Source organism: Pseudopipra pipra, chromosome 3 (genome assembly GCF_036250125.1).
Source record: "Pseudopipra pipra isolate bDixPip1 chromosome 3, bDixPip1.hap1, whole genome shotgun sequence".
Lineage (NCBI taxonomy): Eukaryota > Metazoa > Chordata > Aves > Passeriformes > Pipridae > Pseudopipra > Pseudopipra pipra.
Genome location: NC_087551.1, coordinates 63356664 through 63372199, shown reverse-complemented (window position 1 = coordinate 63372199; position 15536 = coordinate 63356664). Strand labels below are relative to the sequence as shown.

At 44.5% G+C, this 15536-nt stretch overlaps 1 protein-coding gene across 4 annotated transcripts in view; it reads left to right on the top strand.

The window, feature by feature from the left end:
- The first annotated feature begins 1529 nt into the window (after positions 1-1529).
- TPD52L1 (TPD52 like 1) overlaps positions 1530-15536 on the top strand; it is a 140018-nt gene continuing 126011 nt past the window's right edge. For 3 of the 4 annotated variants that reach the window (XM_064649606.1, XM_064649607.1, XM_064649605.1), the window contains exon 1: positions 1819-2475. In XM_064649606.1, coding sequence (XP_064505676.1) covers positions 1834-2475 — 642 coding nt within the window. In that variant the 5' untranslated portion in view covers positions 1819-1833. Of the gene's footprint in view, positions 2476-15536 lie in introns of all 4 variants that reach the window. The other variant, XM_064649608.1, reaches the window with a different exon arrangement.

Below are 15536 nucleotides of genomic sequence, written 5' to 3'. Positions count from 1 at the left end.
GCAACATTCTTGCTTTTGCAAGGATGCTGTTTTTCTAGTGTTTTCTTTAAGCTCCACATTCTTGAGTGGTAGGGTTGTAGGAAATTCTGATGTTTATTCATTCATCAGAAGTTTTACACTTCATATTTTCAAAGTAAGCTTTGGGAGTTTTATAAACTCTAGAGGCTCATATAAGAAAAGTTAAACATATTGTTTAAAAGAAATAATTCCTCTGTGTTATTTTTCTGGAGGGTAACTACAGCCTGGCATTGCACAAATTCATTTCCACTAACTTTCAGGTCTGATTGGGTCTGGAAGAAATACAGCATTTTCAAGACGAAGAGCTCCCAAGCCAGCAGATGTTGGCAGTTGCCACACAGAGTCTGGGATGCCTCCACTGACAGCCTTCAGCAAGACAGGTCAGGTTCTCTCTGTGGCTTTCCGGGAGGCTCAGCTCCTTCCCAGACTGCACACACACTTCAGTGCCACACAGGGCCACCAAAGCTGGGCTGGCTCCATACAGTGTCTTCAACACCCCCACATTCTGAGTCACTGCAGCTGAGAAGCTGGGCTGCTGAGCTCAAACATGGAGCCAGGAAAATGCATGGAGCTGCTCCCTGAATGAGTCTGAGCTCATGGGCTCACTGGGGCTGAGGGAACGACACACAGAACGACACACAGATGTCCCCTGCTGTCATCTCCCCACTTGCAGACCTCCTCGTCCTCCTCTCACCCTGGTTAGCCCAACCCAAGCAGAGCAACTGATTAACTTCTGATTAACACTCTAGACAAAGTTCGGGATGGAAACTGCGCAATCCCTGTTAAGTTACTCAGTTGCTGCAGAGACAGTTCCATGACATCTGCTCTACAGGATAATGTAACTGATGATGTCAAGGCCAGTAATATACTATCATCAAGCAGAGGTATTGACATACCGGCCAACTCCCAGACCAATACATGCATACATTCCTCTAATCTCCTTAATTGTGAGTACTTGAACAACCAGACACCAGTCGGGACCTGTGTGGATACACAGTTTTAATTATTTTTGTGAATGTCACCTTGGTTTTAGTGAGCACCCCTGATGCTCACTACGATTTTTCTTCGGGGATGATTTTTAATCGGACCCTCACAATTTGCTCTGCGGACACTACCCTAAGAGCATAAAGGCGTTTTGGAATTCCTCCCCCTTTCCCCCTCGCGCCTTCGAGTAGAGGACGATTTCGGGGGAGCGGTGGTAAATGCTGCTCCTGCAAAAGACAAGGGGGTGTGGCCCGGCCCCAGCTACCGGCACACGGCGGAGAGAGCGGCGTGGGGCGCGGGTCAGCACCTCGCGGTGCCGGTGCGGGTGCCGGTGCGGGTGCCGGTGCGGGTGCCGGTGCGGGTGCCGGTGCGGGTGCCGGGCGGTGTCGTGCGCGCACACACGCGCTGCTCGCGGCTCCATGAGGGGCGCAGCCGAGCAGCTGCGTCAGAGCGGGCGGGACCGGGCCGGGGCGGAGCGGGGCGGGCGCGCCCGGCGGGGCGGCCGCCGCGGGCAGGGGGCGGTGACGCGCGGGGCGGGGCGGCTGCGGGGCGCTGCCGGGCGCGCTGCCCCGCGGCACCAGGGGCGGCTGCCCGCGTCCTCCCCGGCATGGGGGTCGGGCTCCGGCTGGGACCCCGCGGGCGGCGCTGACCGGAGCTGCACCCGCCGCTGCCGCCGCTCCCTCCCCCGCAGCCCCTCCAGGGGGAGGCCGGGCGGCGGCGGCCGGCGCCCGCGGGCGGGCGGCGCGGGGCTCGGCGCGGCGGGGCTCGGGACCCGGAAGCAGAAGCGGGGCCAGGAGGTGGCTGGATGGGAAGGAGCGGCGGCGGGCGGCGATGGGGGAGCAGCAGAGCTCGCTGAACGCGCCGCGGGCGGCCGCTGCCGCCGCGCCGCCGAGCCCGGCCGGGGGCCCGCGGGAGCCCGGCCCGGACGAGCCGCCTTCGCTGCGAGAGACGGTCCCGGGCGGCGGAGTAGCCGGGCTGGGGCGAGGCGGGGAGCTGGGGCCGCCCGCCGCCGACCCCGAGCGGCGAGGGGCTGAAGAGGAGGCGGAGGCAGCGGCCGGGCCGGAGCAGCCGCCGGGCGCGGGGGAGCCGGCGGCCCCGGCGGAGGAGGGGCCGGAGGGAGGCAGCGGCCGCCGCCGCCCCCCCCGGCGGCACGTGTACTGCACCGTCTACTGCGTGGAGAACGACCGGCCGGCGGCCGCCACCGGCTCCCCCCGCGGCGGCCCGGGCGCGGGGCAGCCCCCGGTCCGGCGCGGGGTGGTGCCGGGCGACGACCCGCTGTCGTCGGGCGGCAGCATCGAGGTGGTGGACTTGTACCTGCTGCCCGAGCCCTTCTCCGGGCTGATCGCCGGCGAGTTCGGGCCACTGCTGGTGCTGAGCTGCCGCGTGTGCCTGGAGGAGAAGCCCATCAAGCCCCTGTCCTGCTGCAAGAAGGCGGTGTGCGAGGAGTGCCTGCGGCGGTACCTCAGCTCCCAGGTACGGGCACTGCCAGGGTGTGCTGGGGGGGGCTCTGTGCGGCCGCAGCTATCCTGGGGCGCGGGCTGAGCGCTGCTCTGGGCCCGGTTCCGCGCCCGCCGAGCTGCAGAGCTGGGACGGGGAGGTGCGGGCAGGAGCTTTTCCCGTCCCGCACGGAGAGCGTTCGGCAGCGACCTGCGTGCGAGCTGTTGATTCAATGACCGCTCGTTCCCGGAGCGCTTGTCTGCGCGTTGTTCCGCAGCTGTCGGGCTGGTCACGTCTGTCTTCAGGCTCTTTCTATTTTTACAAGGATTTTCTTTTTGAATTCTGAAACTTTTGCTGTTACCTGGCTGGCACCAGTTTCCTTTAAAGAGAGGTCAGGGAGTGATACAGAGCGAAGTTTGTAAGCTCTGAGGCAGCTCCTGGAGGGCTCCTGGGTTTTTTTCCCGCATCCCCGTTGCTGCCGCTCGGACGTGTGGGTGTTCGGGCCCTTGGTGCAGTCGCTCGCCCTGGTCTTCTCAGAATACATCGCGTTTGGTCTTATACCATATATGACAGATTACAATATTGTGTGCGTCAGGGGTGTGTGTGTGACTCTTTGTGAAAAATCGTATTTACAACAGTAAACAAGAACTTATTTGGAGGAAAAAAATCGAAAACAACTTTTCCGCCTTGGGTAGATGGGCTCACACATAGGCTGTTTACATCTTCATCGCTGTTTTGTTAGTCAGAACTGCTGTTTCAAACCGAAATCAGCAGCTTGAAAGCAAATCTATGTCTTCAGTAATGTTTTCAGTAGCTAGTTTAGCATCACAGAACACTTGAGTGTTGTTTCTGCTGCTAGTGGAGTCATACCCTAAACCCGAAGAGCAGTGGGGGAAGTTATGTGTATGGGAAGTTGTGGGAGAAACAAAACCAACTAAACCCTTTGCTTAGTATCTTTATGCTTTTATTCAACAGCAACTTTTGGGATGTGCCCGGTGGAGACATGCTAGTGTGGTGGTAGAATGAGTTTTTACACTGTTGGGGTTTAGAGGTGTGGTGGGGCAGTCTGTGCTCCTGCTGGACTGTTTGTGTAGGGATGGGATGGATGGCTACAGCTACCTCTGCACTCTGTAAATAGTTGACAGGCCTGTTCTGACCAGAGTACATTTCACTGCTTGGAAATTGCACATGGTAGTCGAAGTCAAGTACATGCTCTGCTCTGGAGTTACAAATGCCTGTGTAGCATTTGCTAGTGCTGGTAGCATTTGTTCAGGCTAACAGTAAACCCACTAGCGTTTTTATGAACCACTTTTGATATGTTTATTAAACAGGGAAGAGCTTAACGTGGGAACTGATGGATGGGAGATGCAGAGTTATGTTTTGTGTGTCTCCTGTAACACTGAAACTCAGGAGCACTTAATAAGCCTTCTTGAGACTTTGTGCAGAGCCCAGAACTATTTGATTTGTAATTGGTAGACTGGAAACTCTCAATAAGTTTTTGTAGTTTATTGTCAGTGTATGTTTGTGCCACTTTCGTATCTGCTGCTGAGGTGTGGGTCAGAATATTGACTTGCATTGAAGCTGGAAATTGCCAAGTGGTGTGATGTTAGGGTGGTCTTCTATAACTTCTGCAGGTGCCTGCAGCTTACAGTGATCTAATGAGTTATGTGATCTATCATATCTATCTATATCTTAAGCCATACTGAAAAAAAAAAATCTTCTGCCTGGTTTAGGCTGGACTCCTGGAGGATGATCTAGCAGCTTGGTAGCTGAAACAGCTGGCTGGCCTGGGAAGCAGATTTATGCCCTACGAAGTGGGTTTAGTGTTGGCCAGCTGTTGGATGCAGATGTAGGCATTGCCTCTTCAAGGAAGCACTACTATTGCTGAGCACTCATGAAGCTTATCTCAGCAGCTATTGAAAGATAACCATATGGGTACTTACTCCTGTAGGTAAAAGATGGGACAGGGATACAGAAGCAGAGGAGAGGATACTGATGTTGAGGAGTGAGAATCACAGAGCATTTCTGTGGGCATGTTGTTACAGATGCTGTTATGACCAGGCAGAATTTTACTTGCTTGATAAATTTGTTCAAGGAAAAAGGAAACAAAATATAACAAATAACACTCCAATATTTTCTTGCCCTACCTTGTTTCAAAAGAATAAGAAAGTGACATTTCTTAAGAACAAGAAGTGATGTATCTTTCCTTTGTGCTGTGGAAGGACTCTGTGAGTCATCCTGAGGAGAGAGAAAGGCTTTGCCATTTCAGTTATACTAGAGGAATTTCTGGGAAGGATGAGTGAAAAGCCAGTATAGATTAGAAATCAAGTCACCTTTCATCTTTGAGACTTTGCACTTTGTGTAGCAAATTAAAAAGAAAATTTACCAGAAGTTCAAAATGAATAAGTGTTGAAAAGCTGGTTTTGTTTGAAAATTTTAGCATATTTTCATTTTGGATCCAATCAGCTTGATATAACAATGTACCTGAAATTGAAAGCAAACAAAAACCAACTGAAAAACCAAACCTCAAGCAGCAATATACATTGTTTAGATCTGATTTCCTTGTCAGAGAAATAACAATCTGTGCCCTTTGTATGAGAAGACACTGGCTGACTACCTCTCTGTGGGAGTGATGTCTTATGATGAAAATGTGGAGTATGTTGGCAGAAGTATAGCACTTAAAATAATTCATATTGCCTTTAACGTCTGTGTGTGTTCTCTCTCTGAAGAAAGCTGTATTCTTCATGATGGTTTCATTATGTTTTCTGAAATGATGCTTAATGGAGTAGCAAAGTAAAAACGCTGTGATGCACTCTGTTTTCTTCTATGCAAACATATAAGAGCATCAAAATTTCTGCCTGGGGGGCCCTTTATAGATCAGAAAATTAACTGAAGTTTTAAGCATTCTTTTTAAGAATGCCAGATGAAAATACTTCAACTGCAGAGTTTGCTCATAGTGTTACCAGCATGCTGGAAAATGAGGGTAATTGTTTTTAGGAATGTCGCATCTGAAGGTCCTTAGAGGTCAAATCCAGTCCTTATCACTGGCACCTTGCTGCATAATCCCTTTCAAAGATTTAATGGCTGAAGCAGAAGCTTAGCCTGCAAGCCTGGAGTGCCCAGGCTGATCTGGAGCCTGACTTGGGGAAATTGCATAACTTTACCTCTGCCTCAGTTTACCTATTCTCTCTCTGCAGCCTGATAATCACAAACCCCTGAGGGTTCATCTGACATTCACAAAAAAATTCTATGATTTTATTCACTTGGACTCAGAAACTGATGATGTGGTAACTGATAGGTGATTGATGGTGGTGGATTATCACAGAAGAGGTGATCTGATCACAGCTCAGGATCTAGTGGGGGTCCCACAAAGCCTGAGTCAGGTCCCAGCAAGCCCTGTCTCTAGGAATGGATGCAGCCCAGAGCTGTTCTTTGTTATGCTTAATCATGAACATAAAGTGGATGAGGCTGAAGAGTGTGCTTGTTTGAAAGGCCAGTGTTGTTTCAGGATGGGGCAGTCTCCATGGGTTCTTAGGTATGTTGAGTGAGTTTAGGGCCAGAAGTGTGGAAGAACTGTTTCCTGTTCAGCTGTGGGTTTCTGCACTTTTAGATCCAACATACAAACTGGGGACAGGGTAGAAAAGAACCAGGACACCTAATCTCACAGGTGTAATATTACATTCACATCTCCTTCACATCCCATCTTTCTCTCCATTTAACGTGGCACCAAACCCAGGTTGTTTCAGAAACTGTGCATTTATCGGTTTACTAAATGAGTGATTGACTTCCTAACCTCTCTGAGCTGCTTGTACATCTAAGTCAGAGGGCGAATTTGCTCCTGGTTTTGCTTTTTAGCTGTTTGTGTGTCTGGGGTGGGGTTTGGATTTGTTTGGAAATTTCCTTTGAAAATTAACAAATAGGTAAGGAAAGACTTTTGACTTAAGAACAGGAGAAGACCTAAAGTTTAAGTAGGTTTTTCTATTTAACTTGTTGCAGACTGGTAAAGAACCTAAGATTTATATGTGTTTTCTTATCTCCCTGATCTGTAAACCTGACAAATGCTATTCAGAACAACAATCTCACTCCTCACTTTTTAGCAAGTATTGACTAGACCAAACTAACATTTGCTGTTTCCTAACATCTATAAAGAACAGTTTGTTCTTCAATAAATATTTGAAGATATATATATGCTTCATTTTTCCTATAAAACAGCTGTAAAAGTTTTATAGAAACCTTGCTGCCTGCTTTTTCTACATGCAAATCAGGAAACTTGATAATCCAGTTTTGATCCTGTGCTCATTAGTGATGCTTTATTTTGTAAATCTTGTAATTCTCTTGGAGCAGTCATTCTTGTATTAAAAGACTTCGTGTGAGTTAATTTAAACAGCATACTATATTCTTGATCAGATATTATGGTGCTTTAATTATAGGAACTATAATGAGATTAGTGGCCATGAGTAAATCGGAAGGGATTGTTGGGGGCAGGGAGGGACCACATCTGACAGCATTTTTTCCATGGTGGCTTTGGTGGGACTAAAGTCCTGCTCTCTTCTTTTGAGCCTGAAATGTGGAGGTCGTCTTTCTTCTGCTCAGGACCTATTACAAGTATTTCTCTGTGAACTGAGACCTTGTCTGTGCATGATTTCTTTCTGCAAGAGTAGGAGAAAAAAAGTTGCAGACTGTTACAGTCAGAATTTTTGTGGGGAACGTGATTATAAAGGCTGCATAGTGAAGAGGAGAATTTAAGAGCAGTCTGTATCACATAAAACTAGTTGGCTTGGAGCTGGAGGGACTTGACACCTGTGTGCCTCTTCAGGTGTCTGATGGTATCATATAAATGATTCACCTTCAAAGCTGTAGTCTGCTGATGAAAACCAGCCAGCAGAAATGTAGGCACCAAGTGCTGAATCATCTGATGGTTAATGAGCTGCTTGTGCCCTGAGTCAAACTAGAGCTCAGAAAGGCTACCCTCATTCAGTGCAGAAGCAGCTCTCTGTTTGCAGGGGTTATTAATCTAAAATGATGCTCTAACGCTAGCTAGTGAGTTGCTGGGATGGCTGCAGACTGCCTACCAGGAGGTGATGGCAGAGTGAGGGACCACCCTCCAGCTGACACTGCAAGAATACAGGTTTCCAAAGGAGGAAGAGAGGTGTAGGAGGAGAAAAGAACCTGCTAGTTTACGGGCTCTCTAAACCAAACCAGCAGCTTCAGCCACTGTAAGGTGGCTGTGTTCCTGAGGATGAGGCAGATAGACTCACAGGTCCATGAGCTGTGAGCAAGCAGCCTTTAAGCTGCACAAGCACCTAAACTTCTTCACTGTAATTTTCAGCAAACAGCTTCTAAAAGTCTGTCCTGTTTTCCCAATGTTTTGCCAGTGCCAAAACACTGCTGTGTAGCTAGATGTCACAGTTCAAGATGATACTCAAGTACCTTTAAGATTGCAAGAGTTAGCCTTTAAAGTTGATGAGGTATATGGCAGACTTTTAGTCCATCTTGAATACTTCTTGATGGATCCATTTTGGGCCAAAACTTCAGTTTGGAACAAAGCTTACAAAATCCAGCATTGATGAAAATGCTTTGAAATTAATTTTAACGAAAACTAGTTTTGAGCAATGTTCTTGAATGACAATACTACCTAGTTGTCCTAGTGTGTGCAGGTCTAGATGCTCTGCCAACATATGAGCACTTTGTGTGGTATGTTTTTTCACTGTGTAGAAGTAGTTGTAAGCTTACTCTGCATGGATAGCTATGACTTCCTGTTGTTTGCATAAGTCTTTGTCAGATGTAGAGCTGGAATTAAAGCTGTTGTTTCTTAGCCTTGCTGTTATGAGGTAAAGGGGTAAACGAGCAGGTCCTCTTCTTACAGCTAAGAAGACTTTTGTTAAAACTCTGGGATCTGAGATGTTGGGAATAGAAAAGATGGTGACACTTTTGAACAGTTGTAGGAAGGGTTTTGCTAATGGAGAAAAGCCTGAGTTCCTGAGGTGAGGATAAATAGTGTCACGAAATTGTTGATGTTGGTAGCAAGGAGTGAGAGTAAGCGATAAGTCTACAGTGATACCATGAGTTTGCTGATGTTGATAGTAAAGCTGATTTTGAAGGTTAAAGACTTCCTATGAATTGGAAATTGTAGTGGGAGATGAAGGAAAACCAGTTTTGTTTAGCTGGGATTGAAACCTAATTTTTAAAATGTGTCATTTCTGGGAAGCAGAAGCCCTTGTTGTCAGCTGTCTCTCATAAGCCAGTGTGTTGCACCTCACTGGTCTGTGGGTGGTGTTGGCACTGGGGACCACAGGCTGAGCCATCAGGAGATATCTGCTGCGTGCCTCCCTTCCCGCTGCTCCCGCCAGCTGTTCGCAGGAGCTACCAGGCACAGGTATGGACTCAGTCCAGGGATTTTTAAAGTGAAATGAGTTGAAAACTGAACTACTGGGTTTAAATTACCCAAACAAAGAGAAATGAGGGAGTTAAATGGGGGTTGGGAAGGCCTTCAGCTCACCTCTGCCCCATTCCTTCTTCTCCACCCAGAATAACCGTTCTTCCTACTGCTCTGGGGCCTCTTGGCCCTTCATTCCTCTTTTCTTCTTGTACAAATATCTTGCTTCTTGCTGTCTAAACTAGCCAGGCTTGAGGAAAGCTATGTATTTTACATGGCCAGGATGTCAGTACATTGTCAAAACGACTAAGAGTTGTAAGGGATATAATTTCTTTAAAAGAATTCAAACTGGAGACTTCCCCCTGAAGAAAGGCATTGCTTACCCACCTGCATCTTTCAGTATACTCTGCTTGTGCTTAGGTTTCTCTTGCGCATTTTTTCAATACTTTCTTTATGAATTATATTTTAAAAATAAAAAAGTCCTTGTCTATAGGATTTTATTAGCCAAGAACTTATTGCTTTTTCTAAGTAATCTAAGTGACAAATTTGTCCAGTGATGAAGACGCTATCTAAATTTTGAGTTCGTTTTCAAGTACTTGGAAAACTTCTGGTAAGGTAAAAAAATGAATTTTACTTGAAAGTTAAAAATTCAGATGAAAAACAAATTCAAGACTTTACTCATAGAGAAGAATTTTATGGATTTCAGTGCAGAAGGTCAGAAGTTTAACAGTAATTTTAGTCAGATTTGGAACTAAACCTGAAATGACTTAAGAGTCTGCATTTACCTTAAAGTCTACCTCACTGCTTCAGCTTCAGATTGGTGTATATTTTCATTGACAGGCTTGTTGAGATGTGCAGTTGGTCTTGTTTACTTAATTGTGAGAAAAGCTGGGCACTTCCTAGATTACAATTCCATGAAAAGGTAAAGAAACTCCTAAGGCTATCCTACTTCCATTTCCTTATGAGCTATAGTGCACTCATTTTCCTCAGTGGGGTTTTAAGTACAATACAAACTATATTGGGTATTCTACTGGAAAAATAGAAGGGGCAAAGCTTTATTTTGTCTAGCTTAGTCATCCTGGTGCCGTTGTGTATTGTTTTCTACCACAAACATAATAAGAATGGCAGCAAAGGCAGGTACCTCTCTAGTTTACTTGGTTTGGCTTCCTGATCTCATAGGAATGGTGGTGTATCAGCTTAGGGGGGTGTAGGATGGGGATCTGAATGACTCTGTTCCTTTAGCTTGTAGGAAAGGGAAGTTCTATGCAAACTGTTTCAGCTGTGACGTGGCTCTGTGGGATTGCTCACACAATACGAGGAAGGAAGAAAAGGGAGAAGAAGATTGCCAGGATGGGAAGGGCATGGTGATCATGTAAGAATCAGTTTGCCCCAGAAGGTGGACTTGCTCAGGGTAAGCTTTTATAAAACAAAAGGGAATTGTGAAGACTGATGGCCTCCATGTGAGGTTGATCTTTGGCCTCTGTTTAAAGCTGCAGCTGAATACTGGCCAGTTATTCTGCCAAATGGTGGCTAGACAGTGAAATGGGACTAGCTTTATTTCTGGTTTCCTACTGGATGGAGGCAGGCAGGAAATAAATCTAGCCTGAAAAAAGTAATAGTAAGGATTTTAAACACTGTTTAGGAAAATAATGGGTTAGTGTTTTACTAAGCTGCTGGAAGACTTTTATACCCCATAGGCAGCAGAGTGGGTGGAGCAGGTAGATGCAGCATGACATCTGTGACACAATTACAGAGTGGCTGTGAGGGATGCCGCTTCCCTGAACAAGCAAAAAAGTCCTTTGCTGTTGTCAGTACTATTGCTGCTGTATGGGGGCAAAGCAATGGTGGGGAAGGGCTTCCTAACCTTTCAGCTGTTTTAATGTTGCTCACTATGTTAGTGTGCTTTGGAGAGAGGACACATTATGCCTTTCCATTCCAGTGCACCTGTGCAATGCCAGGTATAAATTTGTCTGCTTAGAAGTACTCTTTCAGAGGTCTTACAGAAACAAGCACGTAAATTGTTCAGTGCTTTTTCAAGTGCATGTGCAGTTCAGTTCTGCAATAGATTGGAAACTCTAGTTAACTTCATGCTATTAGCATGCAGTTTAAAAATGGGAAAGAATGTGCAGCTTCAGAGTTTTTTGGAATAGATGGGTTTGCAAAAGAGCAAACATGGTCCATAGTATTTAGATGCCTAGTGCTGCATTCCAGCTGCAAAATATAAATGTTAGGATTCTGGACAGAATTATAGTGATAGTTCTATGTTTTATTGTGATGAACTAATCCTGCTGGAGATTAAGGCAGAAAATCAGTAGTGTAACACTGGAGTTTGAACTAAATGTTCTTGCTGTTAGGCACTTATGGATATTGACATATACAGGGCCACCTAGACCTCAAAGTGGCCAAAGTGAAATACAGCATTAAAGTCTGGATATTTCAAAGTATGCACATGTCTGTGGTTCCCATTTGCCTTACATAAAGGCAATGAAAATCAAGCAAACTCAGAAATTTTCACTTATTTGTGTAATGGAAGTAAATTCAACTGTGCTTTTGCTCTATTTCCCGGTAACACCGAGTAATTTTCAAACTTCTGAAGATGCCCATTCTTTCAAGTTCTAACTTTATTTTAAATTACTATTATCTTCCCAGTCTCTAAGATATAAACCTTCCTTGCAGTGAGTTATGACAGTTACTGATGGATGTTACTGAGTGCTTTTGCCTCAATGAAGTAAATATTTCATGTGGAGGCTTGATTTGTTGTTCTTTCAGTGAGAGTAACTCAGCAAATCCTACCTGAATTATCCCAGAGTGTAATGTTTCATGAGGACCCCACCCAAGCCATAACAGGTACTCAGACAAGGCCAAGCTGTTGCTTTTGGTAAATTGAGGATCTAAAATGAGTTCTGAATCTCATTCTATTTTCTTTCTATATGAAGAAAAGCAGACTTGTTTAGAGCTGATGGTGTACATCACTTTGGCTAGCAGTGCTGCTCACCCCAATCTGCAACTTCGTCCCTGCTGTTAATACATCATTTGATCCACCAGCAAAAAAAAATTATCTGGTTTAAAAAGTTACCTTTCACAATAGTTTTTTACTTTTTTTTTCTTGTCCAGTTTTTAATTGTCTCATGCACAATGTGCAAATGTTTATTTCCCCACAAGGTGGTAGTGAATAAAGTGCTAAGCAGGCTGTTTATTTTGGCAACTGTGACAGCCTGTCAGACCTAAACATTTGAAAATGACGTGTTCATGAAGGTAACAAGTGGAGGTTTTCATTGGAGCTTGATGAAATCAAACCTTCATTTTGGTCCTTTTACTGCATCATTTCTTCTTTCACAATCCAGACAAAAGTCATGGTTTATCCAGTGCCTGAAGGTGCACCCACAGCTCTTGGACAGTCATGGTCCAGGACATTTCTCTGAGCTGCTCACAGCACTGAAGTTCCCAGGCCAGGCTGGTAGCCACTGGTCCTGTCTCTGCTGCCTGTGGCATCATTATGTAAGAAGTTTTCAACTAGCTGAATTCTAAAGCATTCTGAAGTGTTTTGTAACATAGAACAGATTATTCCTGACAGTCTTACAAGTGAAGTTTTTCATGTGAATATTGTTGCAGATGAGAAACCTCTTTTTTGATCTTGCTTGTTTCAACAGCTTTGGTTTGCTGCAGCTGAGTAATGCCAAGCATGACCATTATTTTCTTGAGAAATTTTTTTCTGCACCACAGAGCTCTCAAAAGAAGATTCTTGTTGTTCCTTATCTATAACAAGTGAAAAGATGCAGGACTTAAAACAATAGAAGGATTTTTGTGTTTTATTCTGTGGGTTGTGTAGTGATTTTGGGGGTTTTTTTGGGTGGAGGGGACAGAGGTGTTAGGATTTTTGATGGTTTTTTGTTTGTTTTTTTCTGCAAAGATGCAAAATGCAGGCTGTTATCAAATACATTTTAAAAAAGTGCAACAGAACAGGGTACAGCACTGTCATGGAAGAACTGCTATGTATCATCAGATCTTTGGTGGTGAAGGTTTGTTTTGAGCTTGGTCATACAGACTGTTGGTACAAGTTAGAAAACAAACTTGTATTGAAGAAGACAACCAAAATAAATTAATGACTATTCCAGTATATTCTTTTCCACTTTAATTGACTTTTTGTGTTTCTGGAGGTGTACTACATACAAATTTTAAGTCTGTTTTTAAAATTAATCTAGATTTTTTTTTTTTTTAAGCTTTATGCAATCCACAATTCTAGTGTGTGCATTGGGCTGTAACTACAGCTTTCATAAGCTGGAAGCACTGAGTTGTTTGGGGAAAGGAGAGGAGACTAGGAGAGGGTCCCCTTTCCTTGCCTCAATAATGAACTGGCACCAGATGGTAAGTTGTCTGGTATGAGCTTATCATTTAGCTTCTGTATTGAGTTTTGATGTAGGAGAGTTTTGGTTTATCTGTTCTTATGGTGCAAAGAACGCACACGCAAGGAAGAGGTTTTTGATTATTTGCATTTTTCAAATATGAGCTCAATCTTACCGTTGGAATGTTAGGAGGACGCAGCAGATCTGGATTAATGACGATAGATGATGCAGGCAGCTAATAATGGTGGAACCACTAAAAAGCTGAATGCAATTTGAGGTGCTAGTACTGAGAGGAGAGCAATAAGGCAGTTGTATCAGGTGCGGCTTTGTTTGGAATCTCAGGTTTAAGAAAAATGGCAGGAACCAGGAAGTGCTGCAAGGACAAAAGCGCTATTGCGCAGATGCAGAACTGCTTACTTTAGCAAAAGGAGAACTGGAAGAAGAAATGACTGTTCTGTCTAAATGCAAGAGGGAGTAATTTGGGCAGGTGCTTGTAAAAAAAAGTTCTGGCACAACACAAACTCTAAAAATTGCAATGAATTAGGTTAGAAATCAGTATGAGCTTACATATTTGGGATAGAAGGGAGAGCCTTTCTGGTCTCTGAATCTGGAAAGAAGTGTGCAGTATCAGAGTGGTTCTCAAAGCCAGCACCCTCAATGCTCCCCAGAGAAGGCTTGCTGTGTGGCACCACTATGTGCTGACTTTGGCCCAGCTGGATGGGAAGGCTGCCTGTGCTTCTCAGTACACTCTGTTGAGGAGCTGGAGTCCAATGAGGAAACAGTAGAAGAGTTTTATTGTCTGGTGTTACTTTTTATTAACCATTGAAAACAGCAAAATATATATTTTAATGCCCAATGTGTACCTGCAAGCAGCGCACTTCAAACCATGCTTTGCATCTGGTATTTTTTGGTCCGTATGGAAGCTGAAGTCAAATGTCTCCCATTGTTTTTAGGAGAAATAGCTTTCAAATGAATTTCAAAATTGAGTTTTTGAGGCAGTTTCTGGTTAGACTGATCTGGCTGAATCAGAGCCATTTCCAAGTGATTCCTTCCCTCTGCTGGCAGAGGAGAGACTACATTGCTGTTACCTGAGTTGACTTAGGCTATAGAGGATGCCTTTGTGAAATAGCTCTCCAAGGGGATTCGTTCAGGCTGTTTTTATAAAGAAACTTACAAGAGAAAGAACATTTAGCAAAGACCAGTGATTGCTTTAGTTTCCATTGACTGCTTTTACATGAAAACAATGGACAGAACAGATAGTTAAGGTACCAGAGAAGAGCTATGTAACACTGAAAAACAGTATCTGAACTTATGTGGTTTGGATGTGGGTTTGTGTTGAAAAAATATTATTTTTGTGAAAATACTGTTACCACCTGGACGAATGTGCTGTAAATCACTGGAAGGCAGTAGCTGGTTGTTGAATGTCCTTGTCTCTTGTTAAGTCTTTAGTTTAACTGTGTGCTTCATTTGACAGGCTGCATCATCATCATTCTGGATTTATCTCCTGATATCTTGTTCTAAGTTGTTTTTTTCCTTCTGGTGTTTGCAACCAATATCTGACAAGTTTTGTGGAAAGATTTCAGCATTCTTAAAGGACTTATGTTGACTGCCACATAGTCCTTTGGAAACTCAGGGTGGTTACAAGGTGATTTAGTGGGGATTCTGGTGAAATCCATCCTGGCTCTGTGCCTGCCTTGGTGTACATAGGGAGAGCTTTGCTGCTGAGATGCAATAAACATTGAGTTTCTGTATTCATCACGAAATATACTTGCAAGCTGTTTGAATGAACTTGTTGAAGCTGTTGTGCTCTTTATAGCTGCTCTATGTAGAAGCTAGATCCACAGGGAAAATCAGCAAATCTTGCATAGAGGTAGAAGCTTGGCAGCCGTGCACACATCTTATGTTTTGAATGCCCTATATGTGTTTGTACCTTTGAAGAGTGCGTAGCAGGAAAGAATTTTTTTAATTCAATTCTTGATAAGTTTGGTTTATACCAAACCAAACTGGTCTTCTGCAGTGCTATACTTTCACTTACTGTCTCTGAGTTCACCAGTGAAGTCTGTCTTCAGACTTCAGATAAATTTAATGGAAGCACTAATTGATGTAATTTTTTGGCTCTGAAATCTGTATCAGGCATCAGTTTGATTTTAACAAACCTACTTCTGGATTTGAGCAAACCTTACACAAACATGAAGACTGATATATGCTGATGCCAGGTATTGAAAATATTTCTGAAAGGTGTATGATTTTAATAGATTCTTCATATATGTAAGCCATGGTGGAAGAAACGATGAGAACTATTCTGGAAAATATCAAATAATGGCATATCTTGTGTAGTGGTCTACTGAAAAACTTGAAAAATGGAAAGCTACTGCCCA